This window comes from Aureococcus anophagefferens (genome assembly GCF_000186865.1).
Source record: "Aureococcus anophagefferens unplaced genomic scaffold AURANscaffold_17, whole genome shotgun sequence".
NCBI lineage: Eukaryota > Pelagophyceae > Pelagomonadales > Pelagomonadaceae > Aureococcus > Aureococcus anophagefferens.
The window spans coordinates 454,439-466,945 of NW_008705577.1; the positions used below are offsets into that span (position 1 = coordinate 454,439).

The following is a 12,507-nucleotide window of genomic DNA, read 5'->3' on the forward strand; positions in this document are numbered from 1 at the left end:
GAGGACGCCACCTTCGAGCTCCGCGTCAAGACCGTCAAGTCTTCAGGGCCTCGAGGCCTCGAGCTTCCTCCGCTGAGCCCGCGGCCCTTCGGCGCGCGCGCTCGGGGGGCGGCGCGCCTTCGTAAGCGGGAAGTGTGAACGCCGGACGATGCTGGCTTCGAGCGCTCGCGCGCCGCCGCGGAGGGTGTACTTTTTCGGGTATAGGGACCTCAACGATAAGGAGGTGCAGGGCACCACTGGCCTAACGCCGGCATCGCATGGGTGCGTGAAAACGTTTTTTTTGCGTGCTGCTCCGCCGCCATGAGCGTCTTCGCGTCGCCGTCGAAGACGACGGTGGACATGGACGAGATCAACAAGGTGCTCTGGCCCGTCTACGTGCGCGCGGCGCTGCGCGGCGCGACGATCAGCCGCTGCGAGGTCGTGGGCACGGTGCAGAAGCGCGAGTGGCTCAAGCTCCTCCGCGGCGGCGGCCTCGACGGCGCCCAGGCGACGCTGGTCTACTACGCCGAGACGGCGAAGCACGAGAGGCGCTGCTTCACGTACAGCGCCTTCAAGCGCGCTCTGTGCGTCGTCGCGTGCCGCCTGGAGCCCGAGCTCCGGCCGAGCGCGGCGTTCGTGCGCTTCGTGGACCGCCTCGCGCCCCGCTGGCCCACGCGGTCGGCGGCGCCCATCGCCGGGGCGCGGGCGGCCTGCGCCGCGGTGCTCGACGCCTTCGCGCCGTGCCTCGCGAAGGTCTTCGCGTTCTTCGCCACGGCCCCTACGACCTTCGAGACGAAAGTCCTCCGGCGCCACGGGGCCCGGGAGGACGTGGACCGCATGCAGCAGTCGCTGACCTTCGCCGGCTGGGCGGGCTTCGCGGCGACCTTCGCCTTCGCGGATCGGTTGGGCCCGGACGCGGTGTCGGCCATCTTCGTCGACTCCGTCGCCGTCGAGGCCGCGGACGAGCTCGGCGGGCTGACGTTGGAGGAGTTCCACGACGCCGTGCTCCGGGCGGCGCTGCTCGTGTCGGCGACGCCCGGCGGCGGCTCGGAGGACATCCCGGGCATCGACCTCGCGCTCAAGCCGCGGCGGTCCGCGCGCGGCGCCGGTCCCGCGGACGCGGACGCGCTCGCGCTCGCCGCCGACGCGGCGCCCCAGCGCGCCCTCGCCGGCTTCCGGGTCATGCGGTCCACGCTCGAGCGCACCGTGCCGCGCGCGACGAACGCGGGCCACGGCACCTGCGCGGGCTCCGCGGGCGGCGAGGCGCGCTGGGCCGGCGGCCGCGCCGTGAGCTCGAACTACTCCCTGCTCATCGAGGGCTCCAAGGAGTTCTCCACGCTCGCGGACCAGTGCTGGTCCAACCTGAAGAAGAACACGGCGAAGCTCCTCGCGTCGACGCGCCGCGCGACGTCGCGCGGCGAGGAGCTCACGGACCTCATGGACGACCTCACGATGACGCGGCCCGCGCCCGACGCCGCGGCGCCGGCGGCCGACGCGGCCGTCTTCGACACGACCCACAGCCTCCTCCGGTAGGGGTCCGTAATTTTCGGCCCGAGGATCGTCGAGGTCTGCTCTAAGCCGGCGCCGGGATATGTTACACGCGGCTTCCTGAAGCACTTTCAAGAAGCCGCGCTTAACATATCCCTCGGCGGGATATGTCACTGGCCGCCCGGCGGTTTCCAGAACTCGAGCACTAGCTTTGTGAGGTCGGTCGGAAACGCGCCGAGGCGGAAGCGGATCTCACACTGGAATTTGAGGTACCAGGAGAGGCAGCTCTGGGGCGCCGTGAGGACACGGCGGTACTTTTCCACGAGCTGGTCGTAGCCGCCGGCATCCTGGACGCGCTTGATGTAGCGCCAGGCGGATGCTTCTTTTGAGTTGGGGTGAAAGTGCGAAAGTTCCGAAACCACTTCATCGTCGAAGGTCGCGCCGGCTCGGAGCAGCGGCCCGAGGCAGCAGCGGTGGCCGCTTTCGACGGCCACCTCGATCAGCACCGAATCATCGGAGCTCACTTCTGCGCCGGCGTCCAGTAGAACTTGAATTGCGGCAGGATGTCCACCTTCAACTGCGGCGCGCAGAGCTGTTGATGTACTTTCGCGCCAGCGCCCAGCTTCGAGCAGCACACGCATCACGTCAACGTGCCCTTCACTCGCCGCAAGGGTGAGGGGTGTGTGTGCGTAGGGAGCAGCGCGGTCCTGGATCACGCCTGCAGCGAGCAAGACGCGCACGACGTCGACGTGCCCATGGAACGCCGCGGCGGGGAGGGCAGCATATGGTTCTCCGGTTTCTCTATCATGCACCTTCATGTCAAACCCCACCGCAATGAGTGCCTTCACCATGGGGGCGTCCCCGTCCTTGATCGCCTTGTACAGCGGCTGCGCCTGCGCATCACCCTGAACCCAAAATCGGTTCGTGTGCTCATAAACATCAAAACTTTCCCCGCCCTTCTTCTCAGTAGCTGTAACCGTAAGCTCCAACAACATGCGACGCACGACCTCCACCGGGATCGACTCGCCCTCGACGGCCATCTCGCTCGACGCGGGCTGCCTCGGCGCCCCGATCCGCGACTTGCAAGCGGTCAAAGCTTGAGTTTATCAACGAGGGTTGAGCACGAAGCGATGGAGCTTTAGAGGCAGCCATTTACGACACACACGCTTGACAGCTGACATGGCGTCCTTCTCGCCCGTGGAGCAGGCGCGCCTGGAAAAGGACCAGGCGGCGGAGGAGCTGCTGACGGTCCTCGCCGCGAAGCACGACCTGGAGGAGCGCGAGCGCGAGCGGCAGCTCGCGACGCAGCGGTCCGACAGCGCGTCGCGCCTCGCCCAGCGCCGCGCGAGCCGCCAGGCGCAGCGGGCGACGGCGGCGCCAGCGAAGCCGGCGCCGCGGCTGCCCCGCGGCCTCGCGGACGTCGTCGGCTCGGACGACGCGGCGTGGCTCGCGGCCGAGGCCGCGCTTCTCGCGGCCAAGCTCGAGGCCTACGACGACGTCGACGGCCTCGATGCCCTGCTCGGCGGGTCGAGCGACGACGACGACGGCGCGCCCGCGGCCGCGGCGCCGGAGCCCGACGACGACTGGGCCGAGTGGGCGAAGCTCTTCGACCTGTCGGACGCGAGGGCCTGGGAGCGTACGCCCCTCGTCTACCACAGCTCGCAGCACGCGTCGGGCCACGGCGACGTCGTCTGGGCCGCGGGCGAGTACTGCGCGGCGCGCATCCTGGCGCACGGCGCGCTCTTCGACGTCGACCTCGGCGGCGCGCGCGTGCTGGAGCTGGGCGCGGGCTGCGGCCTGCCGTCGCTGGCCGCCGTGCGCGCGGGCGCGGACGTGCTGGCGACGGACAACCGGACGCCGGGCGCCATTTTTGCACTGGCCGCGTCCGCGCGGTGGTCGCTCGCGGCCGCGCGCGACCACGGCGGCTCGCTCCAGGCGCGCGGCCTCGCCTGGGGCGAGGCGCCGCCGCCGGGGCCCTACGACGTCGTCCTCGTCTGCGACTGCATCTACGACCCGGCGTCGCACGAGGCGCTGCTCGCGACGCTCGACGCGGTCTTCGACGAGAACGCGGACGCGACGGCCGTCGTCGCCTTCGCGCTCCACGGCAACGCGGCCGACGCCGCGGTTTTCGGCTTCTTCGACGCCGCGCGGGCCCGCGGCCGCGGCGTCGCCAAGGTCGACGAGCAGCAGCTCCGCGTGACGGAGTCCATGCGCGACGTGTGCCAGGTCCGCGACGCGAAGCGGAGCCTCGTCCACGTCTACTTCCTCACGGCCGCGTCCCTCGAGGCGCCCGACTAGGGGGCGGACTCTTAACTCGCCTTCTCCTTGTCCTTCGTGGAGAACACGTGCCGCTCGAGGCTCTTCGCGAGCTCGGCCTGGACCATGGCGGAGAAGGACCCGTCGATGAGGAGCGTCTTCTCGTCGAGCTCCTGGAGGAGGAAGTTGTGCGTCTCGTTGAGGTGGAGCACGAACTCGCGCGTCGGCCCGTCGCACTGGATGAGAGTCCCGCGGCTAAAGTCCGGGGCGGACATGGCTTGTGGTGGTCCTTCGCGGCGCGGCGCGCTGTTGGCGCGGCGCGGTGCGCTGTTGGCGCGGCGCGGCGAGCGCGCTCGCGGGCGTGCGCGGCGCGCCGCGGCGAGCGCGCTCGCGGGCGTGCGCGGCGCGGCGAGCGCTCGCGGGCGTGCGCGGCGCGGCGAGCGCTCGCGGGCGTGCGCGGCGCGGTGAGGTCTTTTGAGTGAGCTTTGCGGGCGCGGAACTCGGCAAAAAGCTATCGGCGCTTTCGCTGCTGCTTGCGCGTTTTTTTAAAGCGCCCGAGGGCCGCGACGATCGTGTCGCGGCGCTTCGCGGAGGCGCGGGCGACGCGAGGCTCGACACGCTCCGGCGGAAGCTGTCGCACGGCACCCACTCACGTTGAAGCCTCGGTGAAGATCGAGAAAACATACAAAAGAGGGTCCTGTCGCGCGCGGCGCTAGGAGATGGCGCACTGGTCGCCGCCGTCGGTCCGCGCGCCGTCGCCGCCGCCGCCGTCGTCGTCGTCGGCGTCGCCGAAGAGCGCGGCGTTGAGGCTCGGCGCGGACATGACGCAGCCGACGGTATCATCGCCGCCCTGGTTGAGGAAGTTGTAGCAGGCGGGCCCGCCGTCGTCGTCGGCGTCCGGGCAGGACGAGTCGACGGTGAGCTCGCTGCGGTCGCTGTCGCGGCGGCCCCGCTCGCTCGCGAAGCGCGCCTTCGTGGCCGCGAGTTTGTGGTGGCTCCGCACGGCCGCCTCGTAGCGCTTCCGGGACGCGAGGTCGAAGACGGTCAGGTCGTCCTCCTCGGCGGAGTTGGACCGCGACGCCAGCGCGTAGTCGTCGTCGTCGCTCGTCTCGTCGATGTCGACGTCGACGGCCGGGCTCGCGCGGCGCGCGGGCCGCGGCGCGAAGCCCCGCGGCGCCGTCGCCTCGGCGAAGGTCATGGGCGCCGGCGACGGGGGCTCGGCGTCGGGCTCGGCGTCGGACCGCGGCGGCGCGCCCCCGGCGGCCGGGGGCGGCGACCGGTCGGCCGACGTCTCGGGGTCGGGCGACACGCGGCGGATCGCCGGCGGCGCGGCGCGCTTCCCGCGGCTCAGGCGGTGCTGCCGCAGGCGGTCCGCCGCCGAGGCGCGCCCGGCGTCGAGGTCCGTGTCCGCGCTCGCGAGCGCCGCCGCCGCGGTCCGCGGCGGCGACGGCGGCGCCGGCGGGAAGAGGCGCGTCGCGAGGGACGGCGCCTCGGCGAAGACAGCGCTGTGCGACGACGAGAAGTCGCCGAACTGGGGCGTCGACCGCCGCGCCGGGGGCGGCGGGGGCTCGTCGATCGACGACGACGACGACGTCGACCGGCTGCTCAGGCGCGCCCGGGGCTCGGCCGGGGGCGGCGGCGGCGGTCGCGGCATCGCGGCGAGGTTCGGTGGCGGGACGGAGCAGCACTGGAACATCAAAGGCGCCGCCGGCCGCCGGAAGGCCGCGACCCGCGACGACGACGACCACGAGGGGGTCTCCAAAGCCGCTTTATTGGGGCAGCAACCTCGCCAGGGGGTGTTGACGTTCCATAATTATGTTGAACGTGCAGCAGCCCAAATAAGCATGATGAGCGCATCGATGCTCGGCCATGCTATTATTTAACTCGTTGGCCTCATTACCGTGAGTTCGGTGCTCGCCTGCAGCCGACCTGAGCTCACCATTGGCGTGGCGCCTCGCGATTGGCGCGGCGGCGCACCCGACGGTGGCATCTCGCACCGATGCGAGCGCTCGTCGCGCTCGCCGCCGCCGCCGCCGCCGCCGCCGCCAGCCGGTCCAAGGACCCGCGCAACCGGGAGGCCTGCGCCATCTACGGCGCGCGCGGCGCGTACAGCGTCGTCACCACGGAGGACCGCATCGCGGGCCGCGGGCCCGGCGCGCCGCGGCCGGCGTACGACTGCACGCTCAAGGCGCCCTACGGCCGCTTCGCCGACGCTGCCGGCGGCGGGCCGCCCATTTTCTAGAGATTCCCAAGGCCGGGTCGACGACGGTCAAGGCCTGGCTCCGGCAGGAGTCCGCGACGAACAAGCGCAACGCGCGCTTCGACGTCCGCAAAAGCTTCACGGTCGTCCGCGAGCCCCTGGCGCGCTTCCTCTCCGGCTACGGCACGGTGCGCCACCGCGGCGCGCACCACTGGCCCTTCAACACGACGCTCTCCGAGGCCGACAAGTTCGAGCGCTTCGTCGACCTGCTGAGCGCCGAGGGCGACGGCTTGGCGCTGCACCGGCAAAGCCCAAGGAGCGGTGCCTCTGGTACCACGCGTTCTCCCAGCTCTTCTTCTTCGAGTTCCTCCCCGGCAAGAAGGTCGACGACGTGCTGCACCTGGAAACGCTGGAAACGGACCTCGCGCGCCTGCTCGCCGCGACGCCGCTCGCCGCGGACAACCGGACGCTCGCGCCCGCGCTGCCGCCGCGGATGAACGCGCGCGAGGGCAACTTCGACACGAGCACGCTGCGCGCGTCGAGCCCGGACGGCATCCGCAAGGCGCTGAGGTACCTGCAACAGGACTACGCGTGCCTGGGCTACGCGGAGCCGCGAGCGCCCGAGTTTTAGGACGTGGCGCTCCTCCGCAAAGTACGCGGGCTTCGTCAGGCCCGGGTAGGCCTCGCGGACGAAGGGGAGGCAGTAGCCGAACGCCGCGTCGAGGCGCCGCCGCGCCGCGACCGGCGGCGCGGACGAGCGCAGGCACTGGCAGGGCGCGCGCGAGACGCCGATCTCGACGGCGTAGTCCGCGCACGTCTCCCGCTTCGCGTAGGCGTCGTGGATGTGGGGCACGCCCGCGGGGCCCGTCATCGTCGGGTCCGACAGGAAGACGGGCGCCGCGGGCCCGTCGTAGGTCAGCGCGAAGCTCGGTCGAGGCGCGCCTTGATCTCGCAGCCCGCGTAGCGCCGCGTGTCCGGCAGCGCGCTGATCGACGGGCACCAGTAGGCGTCCATGATGTCCTGGTCGCCGTTGGTGTAGACGAGGTAGTCGTGCGTCAAGCTCTTCGAGAAGAGGGCCCGGGACACGGCCGCGTCCGTCCGAAAGACGATGACGCTGCCGTGCATCCCGACGTAGCCCCGGTGCGCGCACTCGAAGGCCGAGACGAGCGGGAACCGCGCCCAGCGCTTCGCGACGCGGTGCGGGTCGGCGAGGAGCACGACGTCCAGGTCGAGGTAGACGAACTGGTCCGCCCAGCGGGTGCAATTAAACAGGATGAACTTGTACCGCGTCTTCCAGCCGTCGGTCCGCGCCTGCGGCGCCTGGTTCGTCGTGAGATTGAACCACATCTTCCGCGTCGACGCCTCGTCGACGGCGTACACCGGCCGGAAGACGGCCTTCGTGTCGACCGCCGTCAGGTTCAGCACGCCGACGCGCCGCGACGGGTCGCAGATGCGCCGCTGCGCCTCGACGTCCGCGTTCGACGTGCCGACGAGCACGGGCATCTCCGTCGCCGCGCGGACCGCGCACAGGAACGCCGAGATGCGCGCCAGCGCCGCCCGTCGGAACGCGCGCGGCAAGAGCCGGCGTCCGTCGTCCGCCGGCTCGTCGATCCACAGCGTCGCGATGGCGACGCGCAGCGGCGCGCGCTTGACGAGCTGCACGGACTCCTCGCATGCGCCGCTCACGTAGGGCACGTCGTGCGCTGTCGCCGTCACGAGACGCGCGAGCACGAGCGCGGCGACGCGGCGCAGCCTCATCGTGGCCAGCTGGTGTACGGCCTCGTGTCGGTGATCACTTTCAGGATCGTTGCAAACGCGATGGCCTACGAGCACGCGAGATCACAGCATCTCCGGGGCAGCATTGCGCCTCAGTAGTGTGTGGGATTGTAGGCACAAGTGTAGGCACCATGCTGTCAAGTTGAAGCTTACCAGCCCGCGATTTCCCGGAGCTTCGGCTCGAGGAACCGCGCGACCTCCGCTTGGCCCGCGCGGTTCTTGTGGCCGTCGCAGCCGATGTCGCCGTGGTCCGTCACCACTGTGCCATCGCAGGGCACGAAGACGTAGGCCGCGCGCCGCGCCGGGTTCGCCGTTTGGTAGGCTCCGACGGCGGCTTCCACGTGCGGGCACGGCTTGCACCGGTTGTTGTCCGGGTCGAACGCGGCCTCGGCCGGGCTGCCCATGCCACAGACCGCGGCCACGGCCGGCGCCCCACCGGCGAAGATGCGGTCGAGGAGCGCCGCGTAGGCCGCGGCGAACGTTTCGTTCGACGGCACGTCGCCGCCCTGGTGGTTGAAGTCGTTGCCGCCGAGCGACACGACGGCGAGGTCCGGCGCGTCGCCGTCCCAGGACTCGTTCCGCGTCTGCAGGGACCGCGTGGAGAGCTCCGCCATCGTCGCCTCGCCGATCTGCCAGGGGCTCGCGGCGTTCGCGTTTCGCGTGAGACCCGCGCCGGCGAGCGCTTGTACGGACACGTCCGCGCCCAGCGCCCGGCCCAGGACGCCGGGGTAGCCGTAGGCGCAGTTGGCGTACTCCCAGCCCAGGAGCTTGTCGGCGACGGACGACGTGTTGACCGTGCCGTCGACGCAATAGCCGGCCGTGTCGGACGCGCCGACGAAGTCCACGCGGCGCGGCGCCGGCGCCGCGGCCGCGAGGCCCGGCACGTCGAGGCCGTGGAGCTCGACGACCGACGGCAGGACCTTGCCGACGCCCGCGGAGTAGGGCGTCGCGGACGTGAGCTTGCGCAGCGCGACGCGCGCGGCGCGCGCGGGCAGCGCGACGTCGTCTTTTTGCGGCGCCGCGAACGGCAGCTCGACCGAGGGGCCGACGAGCACATGCTCTTCGAGGACCGCACCGGAAGCGTCGAAGGCCGTCGCCAGCAGGCGGGTGCGCGCGCCGCGCCAGGTCACGCTGAAGCGGCTCGCGTTGACGACGCCGAAGCGGAGGGAAGAACAGGGCCAGTCCGCCGTCGCCACGCCGTCTTCGAAGAGCCAGCGGCCTTCGTAGACGATGCGCGGGTCCGCGGGCGCGACGGCGCGGGCGGCGTGCAGGAGCAGGGCCCGGACGACGAGCATGTTCCGATCGGGCTGCCCATAACGCTATGTTGACGTTCAATTAAAACTGCAATTTTGGCATCGTCTGGACAGAAGGCAATGCGGGGAGCAGGGCAGCGTCGCACGCGGCCGCGAATCCGCGGCGTGGCTTAAAGATCGACTGGATGGCTAGGCAGTTGCGTCTGGAGGCGGAGGATGCCGATGCGAAGGCGCGTTGGGAGGCCGAGGAGGCCGACGCGAAAGCGCGGCGCGAGGCCGAGGCGGCGGGACTCCAGACCTCCACCGACTCCCAGGCAGCGCCCCTACCACCGCCAGACGCTGCAGAAGCCGCGTTCGACCGGGAGGTTCACGACCTTAGTCCTTTTTTGCGAATCTGGCTTCTCGCTACGCTCCGCACGTCAACGCCTCTGCTGCTCACGGATGGCAGCGTGGACAGCGGTAACGACAGGCTCCTCGAGGCGCGCAGGGCCCGGAATGCGGCCGGGCGCGGCCTTCGTCTCCTGCGAGGTCACCCGGAGTTGTGCCAGCACATCTGGTCGTTCGTCGCGAAACCGAAAACGATACTTGGTGCCGCGTCCCGCAATAGAATCGGCTCGGCGCGCATTGCTGCTCTCCAAGACGAGTGGGCCGAGGGCCTCACGCTGACGCGGCTCACGACGGTCGTCGAGGACGGTCCGCCGGCTGATTGGGACACGATTGATAGCTGCGAGGACACGGCAGACGGAAAGGTTTTCGAGGGTATCGATGAATACGGCGACTTCATGCTCTCTGGTTTGCGTACTGCAACTTCAAAGTCGCAGGAGGTCAACGCCGAGTGGACGCACGCCGATGGCTCGAAGCTCAGCGTGACGTACAGCTACGACGAATCCGTGATCTGGCGCTACGTGGGCTGGCCAACTGGAAATATGGTCGACTACGGCGAATCCGGACCATCAGGCGTCGAGGATTGGGCCTATGAATGGGAGCCTGACGACACTGATTATTGGGGTTGCGGTAGCTGTCAAGAAGCATGTGTCATCCGATATCTGACGGACGATCCCGAGACGTCGCGAGACATAGAGCTCGTTTGGCGACAGGCAAGCAATGAGTCGGAGACTTTCGAGGTGCAAAGTAACGAGGAGGTCCAGGGAGATTGGGCGGCGAAATGTGTCGCGCTATCCTGCGCGGCTTGTGGCTTCCTCAAGGAATTAGATTGCGAACCGGATTCCGACCAAGGTGGCGAGATTCTCGACAACGTTGACGAGGTTATGGCGCGGATGAAACTGGTCCCAGGTGTGCCAGACCGAATCCACGGCCAGCCATTCGACGAAACGTTCCCAAAGCCAGATCTCAGACCGACGCGGCGACTTCGCAGGGCCCTCTTTGAAGCCGAGGGGCAAGTAGACGCGACGGAGGCGCGCGCGAAGAAGCTGGCGCGGGATACTCGCATGGCCGCGGCGCGTAACCAATAATAAGCTCGGCGCGGCTGACTAAGAAACTCGAGAGCCGGCCGCTAGAGCGGCTGGTGCGCTGCCCATGGATGCTCACTCTTCACGCCCTTCCTCGACGAGGACGACGGCGGCTGCGTCTACCTGCTCGCGGCGCGCGACATCGCCGCGGGCGAGGAGCTCTGCTTCGACTACCGGCGCGGCTGAAGCGTAAGTATGTTAGAGCGGCCGGTGCGGGTCCTGGTGCATGGCCTGCTTCGCGGCCTTGCGGGAGGCCTTCTCCTTGGCCTTCTTCTCCTCCTGCTCCCGGCGCCGCTTCTCCGCGGCCATGGCCGCGCGCGTGTCCTCGAGGCTCTTCATGAAGTCCTCGAGGAGGCCGTAGAAGGTGCCGAGGTCCGTGACCGCCGGGTCCTCGCCGAAGAACTTGAGCGCGTCGTGGACGTCGCTCCGCGCGGCGTCGAGCTCGCGCTCGAGCGCGTCCAGGTCGAGCGCCGCGTCGCGGTGCCAGGGCCCGACGGCGCGCAGGAGCTTCTGGTCGCCCGCCTTCGCCGCGACCTTGAGCGTCGCGCCCGTCTTCGCCACCGCAGCCTTGATCTTGGCAAAGTCCTGCTTCATCTGGTCGAGGTTCTTCCGCTTCGCCGCCGCGACGTCCGGCATGTCGCGCCGGAGCTCGAGGAGCTCGGGCTCGCGGGGCTCGACGCGCTCGACGACGTAGCGCAATAACGTGATACCCCCGTTCGTCTTCGTGCGCCCCATCTGCTGCAGCGCGTCGAGCTTGATGCCGCTCGCGCCGCCGCGCGCCGTGCCGCGGTTTAAAGCGTTGCCGAGCTTCAGCAACAATAGCATGATGCGCTTGAGCTTGTCCGAGCTCTTGGCCTGCTCCGCGGCCCAGCTCAGGACCTTGGCGTCGTCGCGGATGGCCTGCGCGTCCTCGTCGTAGGTGAGCTTCGCGCGGATCGCGTCGAGCCGCGCGCGGAGCGTCTTCTGCAACGGCGCGACGGCCGCGCAGAACTTGTCCGCGCGGCCCAGGAGCGCCGGGTCGCCGCCGCTTTCCAGATAGGCCGCGCAGGCCTCGCACTCCGCGGCCTCGGGGCAGTGCTCCGCGAGGCCCGCGCAGTTGTCGGCCGTGAGGTGCGCGGCGTCGCAGTCCTCGAGCGCCCTCACGAGCTCGTCGGCCGACTTCAAATCCTTGAACTGGGCCAACACAATATTCAGGTTCTGGACGCGCTTCGGGTCCAGGAGCTGGACGGCCTTGGGCTTCTTCGGCTTGGCCTCCCTGACGACGACCTTCGCGGCCTGGGGCCCGAAGTGCTCGAGGAGGTCGCCGAGCACGGACGCGTCGTGGGCGTCGTCGCCGCCGCCGCCGGCGAAGACCGTGCCCTCGACGTTGTCCAGCTTGGACCAGTAGAGCTGCTTCATCTTCGGGCCGTCGTACTTTTCCACCGCGGGCTTCTTCGGCTGCTTCTCGGCCTTCGCCGCCTCTCCGGTGCCGCCGCCCGCCGCCGCGGCCTTGGCCCGTTCCTCCGCCTCTTTTTTGCGCTTCTCCTCCTCGAGGCGCTGGCGCTCCGCCTCCTCCGCGCGGCGGCGGCCCGCGTGCTTGAACAGCATGGGGAAGAGGCCCGCGGCGAGCGCCTTCGGCCGGAAGAGCTTCCAGAGCTCCGCGCCCGTCATGAAGACGGGCTTCACGCGGCGGTGCGCCGGGTTGTCGAGGTGGTAGAGGAGGCCGTCCTGGGTCGCGGCCGCGGGCGCGGCGCCGCCGGCGCCCTCGCCGCGGCCCGCGCTCCCGGCGCCGACCGCGGGGCCCGCGTCGCCGCCGCCGCCCGCGCCGCCGCCGCCGTCGCCCTCGTCCTCGCCGTCGCCGTCCTCGCCGTCGCCGTCGCCGGACTCGCTCCCGGAGCCGCCGCCGCCGCCGCCGAGGCCCGCGGCGAGCGCGTCGGCGATGTCCGCGCCGCCGCCCGTGTCGCCGAGCGCCTCGCGCGCGGCCTCGTGGCCCTGGGCCGCGGCCAGGGCCCAGTTGCGCCGCGCGCGCTGCAGGTCCGCCTCGACGCCACTGCCGTCCTCGTAGCAGCAGCCCAGGTTGTACTGCGCGCCCGCGTGGCCGCGCCTT

The 12,507-nt window shown here is 70.4% G+C and overlaps 3 protein-coding genes across 3 annotated transcripts in view; 1 reads left to right on the forward strand and 2 right to left on the reverse strand.

Moving 5' to 3' along the window:
- Positions 1 to 2,646: 2,646 nt before the first annotated feature.
- Positions 2,647 to 3,765, forward strand: AURANDRAFT_65847 (hypothetical protein; the record flags this gene model as incomplete). The annotated part of the gene is made up of 1 exon (XM_009040846.1): positions 2,647 to 3,765. The coding sequence occupies one exon, from the start codon at positions 2,647 to 2,649 to the stop codon at positions 3,763 to 3,765; it is 1,119 nt and encodes a 372-aa protein (XP_009039094.1).
- Positions 3,766 to 6,101: 2,336 nt separating this feature from the next.
- On the reverse strand, positions 6,102 to 8,994 carry AURANDRAFT_65848 (hypothetical protein; the record flags this gene model as incomplete). Its single annotated transcript, XM_009040921.1, has 4 exons — positions 6,102 to 6,189; positions 6,580 to 6,849; positions 6,924 to 7,676; positions 7,853 to 8,994. The coding sequence occupies 4 exons, from the start codon at positions 8,992 to 8,994 to the stop codon at positions 6,102 to 6,104; spliced, it is 2,253 nt and encodes a 750-aa protein (XP_009039169.1).
- Positions 8,995 to 10,619: 1,625 nt separating this feature from the next.
- AURANDRAFT_65849 (hypothetical protein) overlaps positions 10,620 to 12,507 on the reverse strand; it is a gene marked incomplete at both ends in the record, with an annotated part of 3,901 nt that continues 2,013 nt past the window's right edge. Inside the window, one exon of the mRNA XM_009040920.1 lies at positions 10,620 to 12,458. Coding sequence (XP_009039168.1) covers positions 10,620 to 12,458 — 1,839 coding nt within the window. The remainder of the gene's footprint in view (positions 12,459 to 12,507) is intronic.